This window comes from Chrysemys picta, chromosome 6 (genome assembly GCF_011386835.1).
Source record: "Chrysemys picta bellii isolate R12L10 chromosome 6, ASM1138683v2, whole genome shotgun sequence".
Taxonomy (NCBI): domain Eukaryota; kingdom Metazoa; phylum Chordata; order Testudines; family Emydidae; genus Chrysemys; species Chrysemys picta.
This window is the reverse complement of record NC_088796.1, coordinates 63,146,296-63,169,444: the sequence shown is the minus strand read 5'-3', so window position 1 is coordinate 63,169,444 and position 23,149 is coordinate 63,146,296. Positions and strand designations below refer to the sequence as shown.

The 23,149-nt window shown below is 39.6% G+C and overlaps 1 protein-coding gene across 2 annotated transcripts in view; it reads left to right on the top strand.

Annotated features, from left to right (window-relative positions):
* The window catches only part of ST8SIA4 (ST8 alpha-N-acetyl-neuraminide alpha-2,8-sialyltransferase 4), a 98,900-nt gene that overhangs the window by 44,187 nt on the left and 31,564 nt on the right, over window positions 1-23,149 (top strand). For both annotated transcript variants that reach the window (XM_065599227.1, XM_065599228.1), the window contains exon 4: window positions 6,927-7,220. In XM_065599227.1, the coding sequence (XP_065455299.1) occupies window positions 6,927-7,220 (294 nt within the window). The remainder of the gene's footprint in view (window positions 1-6,926; window positions 7,221-23,149) is intronic.

Sequence of the window (23,149 nt, the reverse complement as noted above, 5' to 3'; positions counted from 1 at the left end):
TCCTGAAGTCTGTCTTCAATGTAGGATATAACTGATATTTCTGTCCTGTTTTCATGTTCCCAACTTCAGTACGTGACTTCAGGGATTTCCTATATTCAAGTCTGTCCTCCTTGGCATTGATGAGTTAGGCTTGCTTTCTTGCAGGTTGACTTAAGTAGTGGTGATATTGTTTTTGTTAAGATAGTCATGTGCTTCTGAAGCTTAAAGGAAGTTGCTGAGATCTGGGAGAGAATTGTTTTTGAGAGTGGTATTTTAAACAGTAATGCAGTAGGAAGAAAACAATATTGGGGTAGGTGGGCAGGAAATAGCCCAGGAAATACCCCTGTAGTATTTATTCTCCCTTGTTCAATCTGGCTGAGTGGTAGCAGGGACACTTCTGCAACAGCCTTTTATTAACAGGAGAAATTAAAGTTTAATTTGAAGCTTGTCATTTAATGTCCAGTACTGGAAAATATTGTAATGAATCAGCTGGCTTATTACTGGGTAGCCACCTTCTTCCCGGCTGAGCTGCAGTGAAAGGCTCTAGCGAATGGAACACATCGTGTTATGCAGTTCAACGCCGGCCAGTAGAAAGCTCCATATAAACATCTGTCAGGGATGGCCTAGGTAAACTTAATCCTGCCTCAGTGTGTGGGGTGCACAAGATGATCCCTGGAGGTCCCATCCAGCTCTACATTTCTATTGTTCTGTAATCCCTCCAGTACAGAAAAGGAAGAGTTCCTGAGGTAGGGTGACCAGATGTCCTGATTTTATAGGAACAGTCCCAATAATCGTGGCTTTGTCTTATATAGGCGCCTATTACCTCCCACCCCCTGACCCGATTTTTCACACTCACTATCTGGTCACCCTATTCTGAAAGCAGAGGGGAACAGGCTCAGGAGGGCATAAGAGGCTGTGCCTGTGTGTGAGCAGGAGTAGTAGGCCAAAGTCAGCAGTTGAGGGCTTTGAGGTAAAGGCTGGGAAGCAGGCAGCCTGAGAGCTGGGCAAGGAAGCAAATTCTTACCTGTGGCTGTCGGGAGCTGCACAGGAAGCAGCAGTTGCAAGATACAGGATGATGGCCTGAAAGTATTTGACATGGGACTACAGTACATATGGTTGGGAGGATTATGATGTGAAGAGGTCCCAACAAGACATGGTTACTCTTTATACCCCTCTCTTAGACTGCCCCAAGGACTGGGTGAGGAATGGCTGGGTTGACCTTATTCCTCTCCCTTTATTTCTGGCAGCTCTAGTAAAGTAATCTTCAGTTACTTCCTCAGAATACATAAGTGTTAATAGGGATTCACTGAGGGATAAAACCTATTGATCCTTGTGCTTGAAGCACTTTCAGTGCTGGTCTCTGAGCTCATGTTACACAGAACATGCTCCCAGACCTATAAAGGAGTCTGGTGTATCACAGCAGTACCCTGCAATGGGGTTGGGTGCAATGCATTAGGGTTAAATAAACAATAAGTGGAGTAAGATGCATACCTTTTTAGTGAATTGAACTGACAGCATGATAGAAATGAATTAGTTGGGCAAAAAGCTGTGGTAGTTTGAAATATGGTTAAAAATTGAATATGTGATTAAAATATGACATTCTAATTCAGATACCATTCCTTTTTCCCATGCCATTCATCTGAGGTCCCGATTCAGGAAGGCAATCAAGTATTTTCTTCCATGTATTTGTATTCTGGTATGCATTAAACTTGTGCTTTTCTTTAAGCATCTGCTTAAGTCCATTGACTTCAGTAAGTCTTGAGCCCATGCTCAAAATTAAACACATCTTTACTGCTTTCCTGAATCAGGATGCTGTCCTGAAACAGAATAGACAGTAGAAAACAATTGATGTCAACTAAGAAAACCATATTTTTATTTAAGTACAGTATTGCAAGCATGATACATCACAAAGGTGGTGCATTAGGCCTGGTCTACACTAACCCCCCAATTCGAACTAAGGTACGCAACTTCAGCTACGTGAATAACGTAGCTGAAGTCGATGTACCTTAGTTCGAACTTACCGTGGTCCAGACGTGGCAGGCAGGCTCCTCCGTCGACTCCGCGTACTCCTCTCGCTGAGCAGGATTACCGGAGTCAACGGCAAGCACTTCTGGGTTCGATTTATCGCGTCCAGACAAGACGTGATAAATCGAACCCAGAAGTTCGATTGCCTGCTGCCGAACCAGCGCGTAAGTATAGACAAGCCCTTAGAGACTCAAAAAAGAGTTTGAAAACAGATATAGGAAGTTATCTACATATACTTAGATCTGTGTGCAAGGGCAGTGGCTGGTTTTATAAGGTTCATGTATGTGTATCTGAAAACATGAAGTCCTAAATGGAAACTACAACAACTAAAAGCTTTAGAATCTGAGCCTTCCGAAAAGAATAAAAAATGACCTGATTGTGGATTCTTGAGGGTGGAAAAGTGGAAATGTGCAAGTAACTAGTTTATGATCTAGAAAAAGATGTAATGAAATGCAGAATATATGTGAAGTCTAATGCCAGATATAAATGCATTTAGACATAGGTAGTTATCATTCAGAAAATGCAGTGCTGAATTCCAAGAAAAATCCCAGTTGCACGAAGAAAGAAGAACATTTTGCTGATAATGTAACAACTAAGTCTCTAAAATGCTAATAATTTTTTCAGAAACCAAAGCATAATGTATGCAAGTGCTGAATATCTCTATGGAAATCATTCACATCCAATTTTACAGAAACATATCTATTTTTAAGTATGCTACTCTAAAACCTTCAGAAAGGCACATACAGATATCTGATGTAGTGTGCTCTCTCTCTCTCTGTGACCCCACATTATTGTTGTATGTGCATGTGTCCAAAGTATTTAAAAAAATAGATTCTGAAAGGCATCTTAATATCAGATTTCCAAGAATCCTATGGAAATATAAGTTGATTGGTTGACAATGTGGTGTCAAAAATACAGTTGATGACTATTGTGAACATAGCAGCCATGTTAGTCTGTATCCGCAAAAAGAACAGGAGTACTTGTGGCACCTTAGAGACTAACAAATTTATTAGAGCATAAGCTTTCGTGAGCTACAACCCACTTCTTCGGATGCATAGAATGGAACATATATTGAGGAGATATATATATATATATACACACATACAGAGAGCATGAACAGGTGGGAGTTGTCTTACCAACTCTGAGAGGCCAATTAAGTAAGAGGAAAAAAATTTTTTTTGAAGTGATAATCAAGCTAGCCCAGTACAGACAGTTTGATAAGAAGTGTGAGAATACTTACAAGGGGAGGTAGATTCAATGTTTGTAATGGCTCAGCCATTCTCAGTCCTTATTCAATCCTAAGTTGATTGTATCTAGTTTGCATATCAATTCCAGCTCAGCAGTCTCTCGTTGGAGTCTGTTTTTGAAGTTTTTCTGTTGTAAGATAGCCACCCGCAGGTCTGTCATTGAATGACCAGACAGGTTAAAGTATTCTCCCACTGGTTTTTGAGTATTATGATTCCTGATGTCAGATTTGTGTCCATTAATTCTTTTGCGTAGAGACTGTCCGGTTTGGCCAATGTACATGGCAGAGGGGCATTGCTGGCACATGATGGCATATCACATTGGTAGATGTGCAAGTGAATGAGCCCCTGATGGTATGGCTGATGTGATTAGGTCCTATGATGACGTCACTTGAATAGATATGTGGACAGATTTGGCATCGGTCTTTGTTACAAGGATAGGTTCCTGGGTCAGTGTTTTTGTTCAGTGATGTGTTGTGCTGGTGAGTATTTGCTTTAGGTTGGGGGGTTGTCTGTAAGCAAGGACAGGTCCGTCTCCCAAGATTTGTGAGAGTGAGGGATCATCTTTCAGGATAGGTTGTAGATCTTTGATGATGCGCTGGAGAGGTTTTAGTTGGGGGCTGAAGGTGACAGATAGTGGTGTTCAGTTATTTTCTTTGTTGGGCCTGTCTTGTAGGAGGTGACTTCTGGGTACTTGTCTGGCTCTGTCAATCTGTTTTTTTCACTTCAGCAGGTGGGTATTGTAGTTTTAAGAATGCTTGATAGAGATCTTGTAGGTGCTTGTCTCTGTCTCAGGGATTGGAGCAAATGTGGTTATATCTTAGAGCTTGGCTGTAGACAATGGATCGTGTTGTGTGTCCTGGATGGAAGCTGGAGGCATGTAGGTAAGTGTAGTGGTCAGTAGGTTTCCGGTATAGGGTGGTATTTATGTGACCATCACTTATTAGCACAGTAGTGTCCAGGAAATGGACTGCTTGTGTGGATTGATCTAGGCTGAAGTTGATGGTGGGATGGAAATTATTGAAATCATGGTGGAATTCCTCAAGGGCTTCTTTTCCATGGGTCCAGATGATGAAGATGTCATCAATGTAGCGCAAGTAGAGTAGGGGCGTTAGGGGACGAGAGCTAAGGAAGCGTTGTTCTAAGTCAGTCTTGGATGGGTCAGTTAGAATGGCAGAAACAATTGTACCATAAGCTGCTTTGTGAAGAATGTGCTATTTTTAATTTACAGATTTTGCAAGATTTTGCATTGCTTCTAGACTAGGCTATAAGCTATTAAGCTATTGAGAAAACATTAAGTACTGCTATCTTCTGTTCTGTAAGCCACATTTTTGGAGGGGAAAAAAATCTGTTAAATAGGTGGGAAGTGAGCAAAGTGTGATAATACTATTATAAAGCAATCAGCTGCTCCCAAGGTAGTATTGTTCATTCTCCTAACACAATTCTATATTGCTGTAACAGCTAGTATTACACTGGTATTCTACCAAAATAATAATAGTGTAGGCACTGCACTAGCATAGCAACATTGAGGTACTTCCATGAAATTAGAGTTTCACAGAGCATTGTCTTACTTTTACTATCACAAAAGTTTTTCAAACTGAGTATCTAAAATGATTCTCTTAAATTCATAATTATGTACCTAAAATAACTGACTAGATTCTCAGAGGACCAAGCATCAATATTGAAGATACACAGCATGTCTAACAATAAAACCACTTATTTAAATTTCTCTATCCATATAATGAGGCACCAAGGTTTGAAAAAAAATTGATTAAGGTGTTTAATAACAATGCCGGGACACCTCAATTACCAAGGAGTGAATTTGGGCTGGCTTATTACCTTTTCTAACTCCGGGTTGAAAAATCTCATGATGCTGCCTGTTATAAAACATGTACTGCCAGATATATTAGATCAAAAAAAGTATACCATTATAAAACATAACATTTTGCATTAGGTATGTTTCTCATATAATTATTTTTCAGGTTTATGGGGAAATTACATTTAGGCACCATTTTCTAACTGCAGAAAACCTTTGTAATTGAAGAGAGATGATGCTACCTAAACAGTACTGTAGTTGCCAGATCAGAAGAGGTTTGTCTTAAAGACATATTGGCCGAATTTGTGTCAGTGCACTTTTACATAAAAAAAATGTCAGCACCATATCCTTCACATCCATGTGATTCTAGCACTTGTATGTGCAGGTAATAGAATTTGCATTGCAAATCTTGTTTCTTGGGAAATGAATTAACCTCTATTATAATAACTATTATTTATATTATAGTAGTGCCAAGGATCACATTCAGAATTAGCCATTGTGCTGGCACCTGTACAAACTCTAGTTACTTCATTTGAGTTACAACACAGATATGAAGTGGACCCAATATGTTTTTCCACTTCAACTCCTACTTCACACTTAACTTTCTTTATTTAAACTTACCCTGTTTGAGAATTATTGAGAGGAAGGCAGCTCTTGTGATTAAAGCACTAGACTGGGACGGCAGTGTTGTGAGGATAAATTCAATGTTTTCAAGGGGCACATTTATGATTCTGATGAGCAGCATAGAATAGTCACTACATTAAATTTTATGACAATTTTTGCAAAAATTACATCCCATTTTTGTCACAAACAAAATGAAAACTCAGTGGAAGAGTAGGAAGATTTTGTTGCAAGGCAACAACTGCAGAAACAAAGAAATGAGTAAGAAAAACCCTACCTATGTTGATACTTGTTTGTCCTGTGCGTATATGCAGTAAATAGATTCTCATATTCTTCTGGAGATATATTTTATATATTAAAAGTTTTAAATGCAATTTATTCTAGAACAGATTTTAAATATTATCAGGTGTATAATATGTGGATGTGTTACTAATGATGAGCTTAGCGGCCAATATGTTACAGTAAAACTTTAAGAGACTGGTCTCTTTTTGCTTAGTTGGTGATTATTAGAAGTTACATGTTGGTGGAAAAGGCCTGAACAAGCTCAAAATTGGAGAAAGCAATTCTTTCGCTGACAACTTCCGCTGGTCTAAAAACGGGACATAATTTTCACAAAAAAAGTCACTCTTTTGGTCAAAACTTGAAACTTAGATGAAAAATGAAAAATCCAAATTGTGATTGTCAGAATTTTTCAGTCAGCTTTACTGACAACGAAACAAACCCAAACCAGTTCGATTTTTCTGACAGTTATTTGTGATTGGTATGAAATGCTATGCTGTACAAACTACGAAATGGATAACAAAAATAAATGAATTTTACTTGATTGGCATGACAACCTTTAAGAGCTTGAGCTGTTTCCAAGGAATTTAATCAAGATAGGTTAAACAAATGCACATTAGTGAAAATAACAATAGCTGTAAGAGACATATTGTTATTGTTAAGCACTTGTCTACGTATTGACACATTCTGTTTGAACACTAATTATATGAATTTTAAATGTATTATACAGTATCTTCTTCACCGAGTTGATTACACTTAATACCTTTTTTAGAACATGCTGGGAACATCCAGGCTTTATACAGCACTAAGTAATATCATGCAGATTACCATTGGTACTTTTTAGCTCACCTAGTTTGAAACAGTTTTACATGTTCATTTTCAGCTTTTCCTTCATGCATACCCTTATCTAAGTTAATGGTTCATATTTATTTTCATTTGTCCATTAATTTTTTCCTCTTCAGGTGCAATCTAGCCCCTGTGGTGGAGTTTGCTGCAGATGTGGGAACTAAATCTGATTTTATTACCATGAATCCATCAGTTGTACAAAGAGCATTTGGAGGCTTTCGGAATGAGAGTGACAGAGAAAAATTTGTGCATAGACTATCCATGCTGAATGACAGTGTCCTTTGGATCCCTGCTTTCATGGTGAAAGGCGGAGAGAAGCATGTGGAGTGGGTTAATGCATTAATCCTTAAGAATAAATTGAAAGTGCGAACCGCCTATCCATCACTGAGACTTATTCATGCTGTCAGAGGGTAAGTGTCTGTAAAAGACTGGTCTGTCCTTGGCACAATGGAACTCATAACTAAAATTTCCAGTAGATAGAAAAAAGCTCTAGTAAACCTCTAAAAGGGTTTATGGTATATCTATTATTTTCATAATGGATTGCATTTGTTGATAAAGCTATTTGTTTGGTAATAAATGTTGTCCGCTCGTTGAGTCTGTTCAAAGGTAAACATTTGGGGTGTTTTAGCTTAGTAACTTTTCTTTTCCACCTTCATGAACACTTTTATTATCATAAGGAGGAATTACTGAAAAATAAGGTGAATTCAAAGCATGGGTGGGAAGCTTTTGGCACACAGAATGCAATAAAAGTACTTCATGTTCTCTATTGGGCCAGGCTGTGGAGGACAAAAAGGATTGATATTTCATGAGAAACAGTTAGATTCCATCTCCAGAAATGGTGTACTACAAAAGAGTCTGTCTGGCAGATGTGAAAAACCTGAGCTTCTTTCAAAATGTTCCCTGTTTTGTCCTGAACTGAGAGCCTTTTGGGCCATCAAAAACAGCCAACTAGTCAGAATAACTGAAAGCTTAAAAGTAGTTGTTGTTAAAAGCGATGTATGTGTCCAGTGGAGCTAGGAGACTATTTTTTTTTCAACCAGATAAAATTGTGTGCGCTTCTTGGATGTGGACGTTGTAACTGTCATTCATGTCTGTCATTTTAATATTAGATTACCATGATGCACAAAGGGATACACCTTAAAACCATGAACTGGAGTTGATGCAATATTTCAGCTCATCTATTAAGTGCAATACCTTGCTGTGAACATATTCAACCCATGTTCCATGAACTTCACTAGTGACTTGTAGGTTTCCAGGTGTTGTTTAAGGTGTCTATTTTGATTATACAGCCCTAAACAGCTTAGAACCTGCCTGTCTACCAGACCACCACAGCTGAGATCAGATGAGATGTTTGAGCTGAAGTCTCACTAGTAGACCTGAGAAGGAGCTGCTGTAGCATAGTGCTTTCCATGAAAATTGCTTTACAGTTCACTCACCTTCTTGTCCAAAGAGGTTAACTTGGACTACCTTCAGATGGCAAACTTCGTCTTTTTTTTCTTCAGCCAGTTGAGAATAGGAGGACAATTGTTAGAGGGGGAGGTAAATTTGGTATTGGATTGCCTGTTTGCTGTTGGTGGGTTGTCTTGAATTGTACTGCTATACTTTAATTACATTTGGGCACTGATTTTGTTGAATTTTCGGGTTGTCTCTAGTGTGCCTGGAACATATGGATAGGTGATCTTCATTTAATGTGTATAAATCTGAATGAATAAATACATAACATAATAAATCCTTTAAAGTAAGTCCAGAGTCAGTTAACAAACAACTGTTGTAGTAGTAATAACTTACATTCTCAAAAGGGACTAGTGATTAGGGGGCTTACATTTTGGGTGGCCAACTTGAGGCACCCCATTCATTTGGACTTCTAGCTGCACCCCTGCAGCAGGTATGGAAGTCGTCATTATTCATTGTTCTCATTTACAGTATGAATAAAAATGAAAGTTCATCTAATGAAAACAAAAACTAAAAGTCCTGAGTCTGATTCATCCCTGATCCAACTCCACTGACTTCCACAAAGTGACACGAGGGATTAATTTGGCTTCATGTGCCTGATTGACACGTAGCATACAGATATATATTGATTAAATTTAGAATAAATATCCTTCTAGATTTCCTAATAGGCAGGCTTTTCTGGCTTTTAAAACAAAAATTGCAATAAGGTTTAGTACTAAATACAATTTATGCCTCTGAAAAAAGTACCATCTCTTTCATGTTTAGAGATAAATCTCAAAAGTTATCACCACACTATGTGTCTGGTCTATGTATTTCAAGCAGAACAATTTGTATGTTATGGCAGTGGTAGAAGTTGATAGGCAAAGATTAATCTTGAAGACTGGTTTTATAAAAATAAAATTTATGCCTAAATTTTAGTTCCACATTTCCCAGTGGCAAACCTATAATGTGAAAACATGAAGTAAAATCTGTGCCCTCCCCCCCATCCCCGCCCGCACAGACTCTTAATTACTTTGCAAGGTTAGTGTATATGAAAAGGTTTGTATAGTTACCTTGTCTGGCTTCAGTAATAGCTTGAAACAAATACAGAACCACTGATTGCCACTTCATGTAGTAACTATAATTTGTATATTATAGTATAATAGTTTTGAGGAACATTTAGTACATGACAATTCTATTTTTATTTTTGTTCCATTCATTTTTATTTCAAACCCTATGTGAATTGTGTGATGATTTGTGCTCTCCTGAGAAGACATGTTCCAGAAGCAACACTCCTAAAACTCTCTTATGTGGAGGCTGAACTTGTCATCTGTATAACTATATTTTTTGCTACGCTTAAGCACAAGTCTCCATAAGTTACTGTCTAATAAATAAACTGTGATAATTAATGGAGTCCTCAGCTACTGCAGAAGTGAAAGAAATAGCATGAAAACATGTAGAAGATTGCTGCTAGCTCCATGGTAAAAAGTAAACAGGATATGTACGCCCAAATACTCTGCTTGTTTGTTTAAAAAAAAAAGGCGGGGGGTGAGGATGTTTGTGAAAAACATCTAATTTATTGTATACACCAGCTAAATAATCTGTTAGACATGGTATATTTTACATCAGTGTTTGAAACAATCGGAGGAGATCAAGTTTTAACTTTTGATGAAAGAAAGATAGGCAAAGCTGAACTAAATGGCCATTAGCTAGGATGGACGGGGGATGGTGTCCCTAGCCTCTGTTTGCCAGAAGCTGGGAATGGGTGACAGGGGATGGATCACTTGATTACATGTTCTGTTCATTCCCCCTGGGCACCTAGTATTGGCCACTGTCAAAAGACAGGATACTGAGCTAGATGGACCTTTGGTCTGACCCAGTATGGCCATTCTTATGTTCTAACTGCAAAAAGTGGTATTGTCTGTTCAGGTACTTTATTTTACAGTATGGTTCTAATTGTATATCCATTACTTTTGTGATCCTTGTTTTGCAAAATATCAGGATTCTTATAGATTTCATATCCTTGCCCTTGAATATAGTGTGCTGACTTTCATTAAGGACCACAAAAAGCTTGGAGTACACATATATGAATGTGACGTTTAGAATCATTCCCCCAAATTAATATTTGCATTTTGTCCAAAGACAGAAACTTCCTTTTAACCTTTAAACACATGAATAGTCATTTTGTGTTTCCTCTCACTTGCATTCATATTATCAAGGCTTCATTGTTTTACATTTTATTTTGCATTTAAATAATCATTTATATGAAGGTGGGTTTTTAAATTAGACTTCATGATAAGAGTATCAGTCTGCAAATCATTAAGGCTCTAATGTTGCTTTTTTATTATGTCTTGAGATCCTTCCAAAGTTATATTAAGTGAAACATGGAGAGATTTTTATAAGATCATGTCAGAGACATACTAGGAGGTTCTTCCAAAGTAGTATCCTGAACTTGAAATTATAATCTAATGGGGATAAATAAAATGTGCAATTTGATGTTTAAATGACTCCATAAAGTTGTTTTGAAAGAAAGGAATTTTCATCTCTGATAGAGAAGAGGCCCTTTATGGCTTACACATTCACTGTTGTTGTTTTTTTCCTTTTGAGAGATAGAGCACTTCCATAGAGTTCTGATGTACAAACTGAGGCTCTTTAGTGAGACTTTGTTTATTAGATTTGCAAGTACAATTCTACAAAGGCCTGCAAAGTAGAACAGTGCATTATTTGTAAGATGGTAATGCTCAAAGGCTCAGTCAGCCTTACGATATGTCTACATTGTAATGAGGTGGCTGGCTCGAGTCACTGTTAAGAGGTGGCTGGCTTGAGTCAATTGACTCAGGCCTGTGGGGCTCAGGCTGCAAAATTGCAGTCTATACATTTGAGCTCAGGATGGAGCCTGGGCTAAGAGACCTTATGAGAGGGGAGAGTCTCAGAACTTGGGCTTCAGCCCTAGCCCAACTGTCTACACTGAAATTTTATGGTCCTGCAGCCCGAGTCAGCTGACCTGGCCTCTGAGACTCAGTGCTATGGTTTTCTTATGGCAATGTAGACATCCCGAATACAATGGATCTCTGTGGGTGCTTTACAAACACACATTAAGAGACAATCCCTACCCCAAGGAGCTTACAATCAAATTGTAAACTATTCATTTTTTTGTAGAACAAGCAAAACTTTGTCCTGTGTGACTCTATATTTAATTCAATGTGAGGAGCCCTGTGGTCTGACTCACCTGAAATTTTCATTAAAAATTTGGCACTCTAGGGAGACCTGTGGTGTAAAACAGGCTGGATGACTTCATGATTCTTGATATGTTGAGCAAGGGTTAAAGAAATTTCATGCTTCAGCGTGTAGGCTGATGGCTGCAGGGTTCAGGAAGGAATCACGCCTGCTCTCTGCCTATGAACAGCATTGCCAAGTCATCCAGGGGCATTGTTTTTCCTTCATCTTTCTGTGACCATCAGGTGTAAGCAGTTTCCAGAGACAGGATATTAGACTTGATAGACTATTGAGGTGATCTAGTATGACCACATTATATCTTCATGTGTACTGGCATATATAATTACCAGACAGTTTTGCAGTGATCACACATGGCACTAAACCTTTCTCTTCTTACTCATTTAACTCTGTTGTCTTTAATAGGATTACTTTTAGCTGGGTCTGGCCACTTTTCTTATTCAGAATGTGTCCTAGTCTCCCTCCACGGTCTGAGAGAATTTAAAGAAAACTTTTTTTTTTTCTGGTCACTTGTGGGTTGTTTGGTTCATAAAAAAGGTAATGTGGTGTTTGAAAAAGAAATTGCTTTTTGCAGATTTCATGCTCTATTAAACTTCTGTGAATGATGGGTATTGCTCAGAAATCTCATGATGATTTAAAGCTTTGTATGCACATATTATGTAAATACTAGGTCCAGTATGATAACTGCATTTTTAAGCTATTGCATATCTTTAGTGACCTTTACATTCAGATTCTGACTTAAGCAGTTCTTGCCCAGGATGATCAAATAGCGTTATGCTGTAATCTATTTCCTGTGGGCAAATACAAAAAAAATTCTCTTAAGCATTGTATTGCTTGCTCAGATATCATTTTATATCACTACTTTACAATTTTGGGCACTAAGAGTTTTTCTTTGGACAGTTGCGTGACTTGCTTATGCATTATGTCTAATAGCTTTTACTGAACTTTTATGTAATTGTGCATGCATTATTGACAAAATAATTGAGGTAATCAATATCCCATGGTGTTCAAGATTAACAGCAGGAAGTAGAAGCTCTAAATTAAAGGTTTAATTGATTAAAATGATTCACTCTCTTTAGCCCCTGACCAGAAGGTTAATTAGGGTAATTCCAGTAAGCAAACCACACAGCTTTTAAAAATTGAATTGAACAAAAAAATTCAGAAAGTTGAAACTGGGGTTTAGTTATGGACCTGAGACTTCATGCAGAGCTGTTGTTTGTTTGTTTGTGTGTTTGTTTGCTTGTTTTTGTTTTTAATGATACACCATAAGACAGCTGAATAGGAAAGTAAGTGCAGTGTGTACATGTAGGGTCCTCTTCAAGTACCTTGTTGTGTCAGAACTTCCATGGAAGCCACATTAAACAGGAGACAAAGAGAGGAGCAGAACTTACCAGGACTGGCTAGCATTGTGGCCCAAATGCTGCTCTTCATTTCCACTAATGGAGGGCAATTAAAACTAGCAGAGCAAGGGATGCTCTCTTCCATGGCATGCCGCTCTGCAGACCACATGGATAACTGAGCAGCTGTTAACACTGCTCCAAAGATCATTAGCTGCCAGTGAATTCCCTCTGCTGTTACATGGCCACAGAAAGAAGCAAACAGTTGCACCAAAGCTCCTGTAAGAACCACACCATCAGGGGGAGAGGAACCAGCAGGCAACATGGAGGGGCTGGACAGAAGTACACATAGCTCCAGGAACTGGAGAGCTGTGGCACAGTGATGCACAGATCCCTGGGTTCTGTGGGTCTGAAGTTCTCTTCCCTCTGCTTCCTCCACAGTCTTCACTCCTCACTGATGAGAGTATGCAATGAAACAAAAAAGAGTCAGTAAAACAATTTTACAGTCTTTTATACTATTCTTCTATGAAGTGAACCTGCCTTGTCCAGCCCTGTTCCCCTCTGGGAGTCCAAAAACAATATTCTCGTGTGCATCTTAATTTAAATGTAATGCATGAGCCTGTTGTTGTTGGTTGTTTTTTTTAGTTGCAACAGTTCATTCCCTTGAACTGTTCGCCGTTCAGCATCCACATCACTAGAAATTTCTTCACGCCTTCATAGTCTTTTGTGTAGGGGAAATCACATAACCATTCTTCAGGCTTTCCCTATATTAAGATTTTCATCTTGCCACCTCTTATGAAAGTCAGTAATGAGCTTGATCTTGTACTCCCTATTGAGGCAAAATTCCTAATGAAGTCTTTGTGAATTTTGCCTGAGTAAAGAATACAGGGTTGTGCCTGTTCATGGTTATTTTTTCAGTGCATAGCCCTTGTCCTTTATAAGTTGAGCCAAACAGCTTATTTTGAAGGGAATGACCTTTTATACAACTTCACTATCTCTCTGATGTCCTTCACAGCGGGCAGTTCAGAAAAATAATACTTTGTGAAACTCAAACATGCATAAGTCAAATTGTCCTCCTGTAGCTCTATGATAAACAATTGCTGGGAGGGATCAATATAGCACTTTGTGGTTTGTCCTGTTAACATTCTTTCTCTATTTTTGCTGCCAAAGTAACAAAATATATATATTTTTGGAAAATTAAAAATTTAAGTGTCACGATTAGTCTAAAAATCATATATTGTGTATGTTTTAATACAGTAAATGCCTTAACCTGTCTTTCTAAACAACTCACAATGAAAGATTTCTTTTAAAAATTTCCTTACTGCTTTTTCTGTTTCTGTTTACATTTTGTGTCTAACTCAGGTTGCTAATGAAAATACGCTAGTCAGGCTAATTTGATTTTTAATTGTCAGTTTCTCCACAAAAAGAATGAGGAGTACTTGTGGCACCTTAGATACTAACAAATGTATTTGGGCATAAGCTTTCGTGGGCTAAAATCCACTTCCTTGGATGCATTCAGTGGAAAATACAGTAGGAAGATATATATATACACACACAGAGAGCATGAAAAAATGGGTGTTGCCATACCAACTCTAACAAGACTAATCAATTAAGGTGGTTTCAGAGTAGCAGCCGTGTTAGTCTGTATCCGCAAAAAGAACAGGAGTACTTGTGGCACCTTAGAGACTAACAAATTTATTAGAGCATAAGCTTTCGTGGGCTACTGGAACATATATTGAGGGGATATATATATATATACACATACAGAGAGCATGAACAGGTGGGAGTTGTCTTACCAACTCTGAGAGGCCAATTAAGTAAGAGGAAAAAAATTTTTTTTGAAGTGATAATCAAGCTAGCCCAGTACAGACAGTTTGATAAGAAGTGTGAGAATACTTACAAGGGGAGATAGAGTCAATGTTTGTAATGGCTCAGCCATTCCCAGTCCTTATTCAATCCTGAGTTGATTGTATCTAGTTTGAATATCAATTCCAGCTCAGCAATCTCTTGTTGGAGTCTGTTTTTGAAGTTTTTCTGTTGTAAGATAGCCACCTTCAGGTCTGTCATTGAATAGCCAGACAGGTTAAAGTGTTCTCCCACTGGTTTTTGAGTATTATGATTCCTGATGTCAGATTTGTGTCCATTAATTCTTTTGCGTAGAGACTGTCCGGTTTGGCCAATGTACATGGCAGAGGGGCATTGCTGGCACATGATGGCATATCATATTGGTAGATGTGTAGGTGAACGAGCCCCTGATGGTATGGCTGATGTGATTAGATCCTATGATGATGTCACTTGAATAAATATGTGGACAGAGTTGGCATTGGGCTTTGTTACAAGGATAGGTTCCTGGGTCAGTGTTTTTGTTCAGTGATGTGTGGTTGCTGGTGAGTATTTGCTTTAGGTTGGGGGGTTGTCTGTAAGCGAGGACAGGTCTGTCTCCCAAGATCTGTGAGAGTAAAGGATCATCTTTCAGGATAGGTTGTAGATCTCTGATGATGCGCTGGAGAGGTTTTAGTTGGGGGCTGAAGGTGACAGATAGTGGTGTTCTGTTATTTTCTTAGTTGGGCCTGTCTTGTAGGAGGTGACTTCTGGGTACTCGTCTGGCTCTGTCAATCTGTTTTTTCACTTCAGCAGGTGGGTATTGTAGTTTTAAGAATGCTTGATAGAGATCTTGTAGGTGCTTGTCTCTGTCTGAGGGATTGGAGCAATCCTTCCAAAACCTCTCCAGCACATCATCATCATCATCATCAGTAGCTCACAAAAGCTTATGCTCTAATAAATTTTTTAGTCTCTAAGGTGCCACAAGTACTCCTGTTCTTTTTTCAATTAAGGTGGGCTATTATCAGCAGGAAAAAAAAACTTTTGTAGTGATAATCAGGATGGCCCATTTCAAACAGTTGACAAGAAGGTGTGAGTAACAGAAGGGGGAAAATTAGCATGGAGAAATAGTTTTTACTTTGTGTAATGACCCATCCACTCCCAGTCTTTATTCAAACCTAATTTAATGGTGTCCAGTTTGCAAATTAATTCCAATTCTGCAGTTTCTCGTTGGAGTCTGTTTTTGAAGTCTTTTGTTGGAGAATTGCAACTTTTAGGTCTGTAATTGAGTGACCAGGGAGGTTGAAGAGTTCTCCAACTGGTTTTTGAATGTTAGAATTCTTGACGTCTGATTTTCTCATGTTCTCTGTATATATATATATATATATATATAATCTTCCTACTGTATTTTCCACTGTATGCATCCAATGAAGTGGGTTTTAGCCCATGAAAGCTTATGCCCAAATACATTTGTTAGTCTCTAAGGTGCCACAAGTACTCCTCGTTCTTTTTGCTGATACAGATTAACACGGCTATCACTCTGAAACCTGAGTTTCTCCACAATTTCTCATTTAGGTTTTTATGTAGTAAGCCTATATTGCAATGTTTCAGTTACAAGGATTTAACTTTTTATTGGAAATATTTCTGTTGGATTTTACAAATGCTAAATTTTAGTTGAAATGTGATTTGCCAGTGTCTTTTTAATGCAGTAATGGCCTGATGATGTGAGGAGCAGGGCTGCAACTCACATTAAAGGTTGTGATTTCTGAGCATCTCTGAACCCACATGAATCTGACTGAATTTATTTATACCAATTTTACACTTGTGTGATTCAGGTATAGTGGAGTTACTTCTGGTTTACGCTACTGTAAACAATGTAGTAATGCTCAATGCATTACAGGAATGCCACACTGGAAGAATAAAAAGGAAAATATCACTTTCCAATATAAAATAATGCTAATACTATTATATTTCCCTTCAACCTTCACTTAGGATACCAACAGAACTGGCTTTGCAGAGAGTCCTTAACTGGGATACCAGATAGCACTGATTTTGTGAATTAACACATTGGGCCAAATTCTGTGGTCCTTACTCTGAGGTCCATGCTCCCTCAGCTGACATGAGTAGAAAAGAGATGAAGCTGTTCTGTGGAGCTCTAGGTATTGGATGGGGTGGAGTGAGGTGAAATTGGGAATGAGAGCTTTGGAGGGTGAGAGGGTGGAGCTGGATGTGTTGTTTCTTCCCCCCTTTGAATAGTGGGAGAAATAAGTACAGATTAATGATCTCAACTAACTATCATAGATGTCCATTCATTGCCATGGCACTTTTGTGGTCAGACATCTGCAGACGTTCCCATCCTAAAATAACAAAAGTTGGTGTTAGCTCATGTTCCTGTGGTTGGCTAGTGTCATTATGGCCAAACGTCCCTCTTAAACACTCTATTCCCAGTTCCCCAAAACTTAAGAGTGACTGTTAGGCTATTTATTTGCATCAAAGTTGATGGCCTCAAGCCTTAAGCTAACTGCTGAAGCCGCTGTGTTACAAGATACAGGCCTTTAGGTACCTTATGTCACTACTAAATAAAATAAATGCTAAAGCTAGCTCTATGGGCTACCCACCCAAATTGGGGGATAATATTAGGGAGAAAGTGCACATGGTGATGGTGGGAGGTTTCTGCCCTTAAAGGTAATTTGCAACGTATTTAAAAATAATTGGATTTGTGTCATCTAGTGCTTCTACATCAGTGGTTTTCAAACTTTTTTATGGGGACCCAGGTGAAGAAAATTGTTGATGCCCATGACCCAGCGGAGCTGGGGATGAGGGGTTTGGGGTGTGGGAGGGGCTCAGGGCTGGGGCAGGGGGTTGGAGTGCGGGAGGGTCAGGGCTCTGGGCTGGGGGTGCAGGCTCTGGGGTGGGGCCGGGGATGAGGGATTTGGGGTGCAGGAAGGGGTTCTAGGTTTAGGGGGGCTTGAGGCTGGGGCAGGGGGTTGGGGTGTGGACTTACCTCTGGCGGCTCCCAGTCAGCAGGGCAGCCAGGGTGCACCGTGGACCATGCTGCGCCCTGGAAGCAGCCAGCAGCAGGTCTGGCTCCGTGCGACTCTTGCCTGCAGGCACCGCCCCCCCACCAGTTCCCATTGGCCAATGGGAGTGCAGAGCCAGTTACCGGGGTGGGGGCAGCACGTGGAGTCCCATGCCCCCCCCACCCAGAAACCAGACCCATTGCTGGCTGCTTCCAGTGCACAGCATGGTGTTGGAAAAGGTAGGCATTAACCTGCCTTAGCTGGGCAGCACCGCCAACAGGACTTTTAACATCCTGATCGGCGGTGCTGACCAGAGCAAGGTGACCCAGCGCCTTACATGCCGCGACCCGGTAGTGAGTCACGACCCATGGTTTGAAAAACACTGTTCTACAGGACGTATAAGAAAATCCTATAAGATTTGTTCATGTTATCGTTTTAAAGTTGATTTTTACCTTAGATATTTCAGGAGTATTAGCTCTAATCTTACCTGGTTTTGTAGGAGGTCTTGGAAGATGTATATTGTCAGCTCTCACACATTACTGCATAGGTGATCATGAGGTATAGATGATGTCACCACAGGATTCTGACTGGTACCTTTTAACTCACTACAAATCACAGGATTGCTTACTACTTTTATATGGAATTTTAAAAATAGCCCAATCCTGTTGCCAATAAATCAATGGGAATTCTGACATTGGCTACAATGAGAACAGGGCAGAGCCCTAACAATTGTAAGCTAAAACAAATTGGTTTGGTTGTCCTACTGTTGAAAATGCAGCAAAAATTCCAATCAAGGGGGCTTAAGTATGCCTTCAGATATGACCCATAACCACTCCTGATTTCAGTGGGAGTAGTGGGCATATATTTGAAGGAAGGATTTGGCTCAGTCTTTTTTTCTTTTGATAGCTCTAACATACAAGTCAAGTAATAAATAATCCATTATTCTTTGTGTAACACATTCTAAATCTGCTATTTTTAGTTTACATGTAGATTTTTAAGAGTGGTCATTTGGGGATCTGTTTTTCATATAACACCTATTAATTTGAAATAGTAAGAGGAGACTTTTTAAATGCAAGCTGTGGGCTTGGTGCCTAAAAACAGAGTTAACTGGTCATTTAAAAGTTATGACCATTACCCCTCTTTGAGACTGTGACTTCCATTTTTACTCTATTTCCTGATAGAAATCACACTTGAAAATATACCCAAATTCACTTGAGCTCTGTGTAGAGAATGGGAACAGGAGTCTTATCTCATGTAGTTTGCCCCCATCAAAACATAAAAGTACATCAATGACAATGCTGAGGCATAGAAGTTACTGCTAGCACTTTTTTACTTTTTAAATTTGGTTGCTGTTTGTGTGCTAGAGATGGGACTAGGGGATTTCCATTCAGAATTAATAATCATTTTCTGCTGTACTGTTAAACACTATCTGTAGAAAGAATCTGAGATAAGGTATCATTTTTAGCAAATGCAGTAACCGTTTTCCACAATTTTGGAGGAGCATGAGTTTGTGTGTTGGTTTCAATCTAAATGTGTGCACTGTTGCCAGAAAACTTTGCAAAGAGGAAGTTGTGGGTGTATCAGAGTTGTGCCAAAATGCAAAATGGGTACATCTTACACTCATACAAAAATCATGTCTTCAAGTAAAACTTGTGACACCCACAAGGATCTTAAGATGTACATGTGTCGCCTGAAATTGGTATGACTTTTATCAGAGCAGTATCCAGTTCCTCATTACATTCCCACACATAAATCTACTTCAGCAAACCTTTGAAACTCTTTGTAAGGAAGACTCATAATCACAGGTTTCTGGTGCTTAGGCACAAAAACCCTTCTCACAAGACATGGTCTCAGTGTTTGTTTCTTTCTGTCTTAGCAGAAATGTCAGTCACAAAAAGATCTGTTAAGGAGAAACCTCACAGGAGAATTTAGACAAGATCCTTGTAATGGTCTCCAGTTTCATAGTGAGTCTAGGAGCTTCAAGCATGATGCACTGGTGAATGCCGGCCACCAGCTTCAGTGACAGAACTCCTGGCCTGGTCTAGCGCACATTGAAGTCAATGAGTGTCTTTCCAATAAGTCAGTGGGCATTGAATGGGGTCTTCACAAAGGAAGCGAGTCACTGGTTAAATTGATGTCTCCCTAAATCCCTTGGGTCATTTCACAGCATGACCCAAGGTGGAGGGAGACAATGGGTGGGAATCTGGGCCTGAATGACTTGTCCGAGGTCAAACAGGAAATCTGTGGCAGAGCCAGGAATTGAACTCCCTGAGTGCCTTAGCCAGGAGACCTCTATAAACAGTTGTGGGTATTCTGGCAAAATATTTGCCTACTAATATAGTTAAGAAAGGGCAGATTTAAAAAGTAGTACATGGATTTACGAGTGTTAGGCTTTTTCTGTTTTTGTTTTTGTTTTTTTTATTTTTAATTTTTATAAACTTCTGGGCATGGAACGTCTGGGAACTGTGCCAGTATGTACACACACTTAATTTCTATAACATTGATGACTTGAAGTTGAGTAGTTTGAATTCAAACTAAGGATCTCGCTTCAAATTAGTATTAATTATATGGTTGTTGGTAAATAAGTAGGGCCATTGGCAATATACAATGACTTGCAGCTTATTTATTCAACTGGACATTTTAGTATTTGCTTGAGGGGTATAAGCAACAAAGCAAATAATATTTGCATTTTAAAAAATATTAAAATAGATTTGCACAGTTTCATTTTTAAGACTGTGACTTCCATGCAGTTCATTGGAACTGGTTAGCTAGTTTATTGGAAATTAGTCATGACACTCTTTTATTGAGTTGATTTATAATAGTAATAAATAATGGGCATCTCTCCACTTGGACACCTTTGTACTATATTAAAAACCCATAAAACTTGCAATAAGAAAATAAAACAAATTATATAATAAACCACACACATATACACACACACACCCTTATATTTGCCTGACAAGAATTAATAGTCGTATAATAAAGCACCTCAAGCATGCTCCATTATCTCAATTTCCCAAACACCCAATAGAAAAGATGGGTTGATACAGAAAGCTATCAAATCTGGGTTTTGTCAGACCAATGAAGGAAGCTAGTCATGGGATCCTCATGGAGAGCATGCTGCCAGCCATCCTCTGCTGTGCATTACAGATTCTTTTGTGGTTAAGTGGTTGCTCAAGGAATTAATAACGGTATCTAGAGCCTTTCATCTATATGTCACAGGTTTCTCTCTGACCTAGTCCAGCAGTGATTGGCAGTCATTGTCAACTGGTGGCTATGTGGCCTGTATGAAACAAGTTGGTGGTCTTGGCCTAGTTGCTGTTCACAATTGGTGCTAATTACACTTATGTTAGCAAGAGGTCAGAGACTGAGTGGACATGGAAACCAGGAAGTAGACTGTGGCATTTTGGCACGGCAGTATGTGGAAGCTAGTGGTGCCTGTAGGTGTGCTGTATGTGTTTTATGGATGAATAGAGAACTTCACTTTACCAGGCTGTCAGTTTGGCATCTTTCACAGCATTAAATTCCAGTAGGTTCTGATTCAGCAAACCATGCCTTTTTAGGAAAGCGGTTAAGCATATGCTTAATTTTAAGCATGTGTTTAAACCCCATTAACTTCTGTTTGTAAGGACTCTGCTGAATCTGGGTCCTAGATTGTAACTTGTACCTCTTTAGTTATTTAAGTACTTTATTTGTATACGTATCCACCATGGCTAAGGCTGTGAGTGTTTCAGGGAGGTCACGGATTCTGTGACTTTCAAGGGCCGCCGTGACTTTTGCAGTGACCGAAGCAGCTGACCCCAGTGCCACCCGAGCAGCTGGGGCGGCCCAGGGCCAGCCACACCGGCCACTGCTCAGGCAGCCCCAGGCAGCTGGTCCCAGGTGCTGCCCGGATCAGCAGTCTGGGAGCACTGGCAGGGCCCCAGGCTGCTGTCCCTCACCCGGAGCAGCAGCAGCAGGGTGGCCCTGGGCTGTCCCTCCCTTTCCCCTAAGCAACAGCATTGATTCATAGATTCATAGATTCTAGGACTGGAAGGGACCTCAAGAGGTCATAGAGTCCAGTCCCCTGCCCGCATGGCAGGACCAAATACTGTCTAGACCATCCCTGATAGACATTTATCTAACCTACTCTTCAATATCTCCAGATATGGAGATTCCACAACCTCCCTAGGCAATTTATTCCAGTGTTTAACCACCCTGACAGTTAGGAACTTTTTCCTAATGTCCAACCTAGACCTCCCTTGCTGCAGTTTAAGCCCATTGCTTCTTGTTCTATCCTTAGAGGCTAAGGTGAACAAGTTTTCTCCCTCCTCCTTATGACACCCTTTTAGATACCTGAAAACTGCTATCATGTCCCCTCTCAGTCTTCTCTTTTCCAAACTAAACAAACCCAATTCTTTCAGCCTTCCTTCATAGGTCATGTTCTCAAGACCTTTAATCATTCTTGTTGCTCTTCTCTGGACCCTTTCCAATTTCTCCACATCTTTTTTAAAATGCGGTGCCCAGAACTGGACACAATACTCCAGCTGAGGCCTAACCAGAGCAGAGTAGAGCGGAAGAATGACTTCTCGTGTCTTGCTCACAACACACCTGTTAATACATCCCAGAATCATGTTTGCTTTTTTTGCAACAGCATCACACTGTTGACTCATATTTAGCTTGTGGTCCACTATAACCCCTAGATCCCTTTCTGCCATACTCCTTCCTAGACAGTCTCTTCCCATTCTGTATGTGTGAAACTGATTTTTTCTTCCTAAGTGGAGCACTTTGCATTTGTCTTTGTTAAGCTTCATCCTGTTTAACTCAGACCATTTCTCCAATTTGTCCAGATCATTTTGAATTATGACCCTGTCCTCCAAAGCAGTTGCAATCCCTCCCAGTTTGGTATCATCCGCAAACTTAATAAGCGTACTTTCTATGCCAATATCTAAGTCGTTGATGAAGATATTGAACAGAGCCGGTCCCAAAACAGACCCCTGCGGTACCCCACTCGTTATGCCTTTCCAGTGGGATTGGGAACCATTAATAACAACTCTCTGAGTATGGTTATCCAGCCAGTTATGCACCCACCTTATAGTAGCCCCATCTAAATTGTATTTGCCTAGTTTATCAATAAGAATATCATGCGAGACTGTATCAAAGGCCTTACTAAAGTCTAGGTATACCACATCCACAGCTTCACCCTTATCCACAAGGCTCGTTATCCTATCAAAGAAAGTTATCAGATTGGTTTGACATGATTTGTTCTTCACAAATCCATGCTGGCTGTTCCCTATCACCTTACCACCTTCCAAGTGTTTGCAGATGATTTCCTTAATTACTTGCTCCATTATCTTCCCTGGCACAGAAGTTAAACTAACTGGTCTGTAGTTTCCTGGGTTGTTTTTATTTCCCTTTTTATAGATGGGCACTATATTTGTCCTTTTCCAGTCTTCTGGAATCTCTCCCATCTCCCATGATTTTCCAAAGATAATAGCTAGAGGCTCAGATACCTCC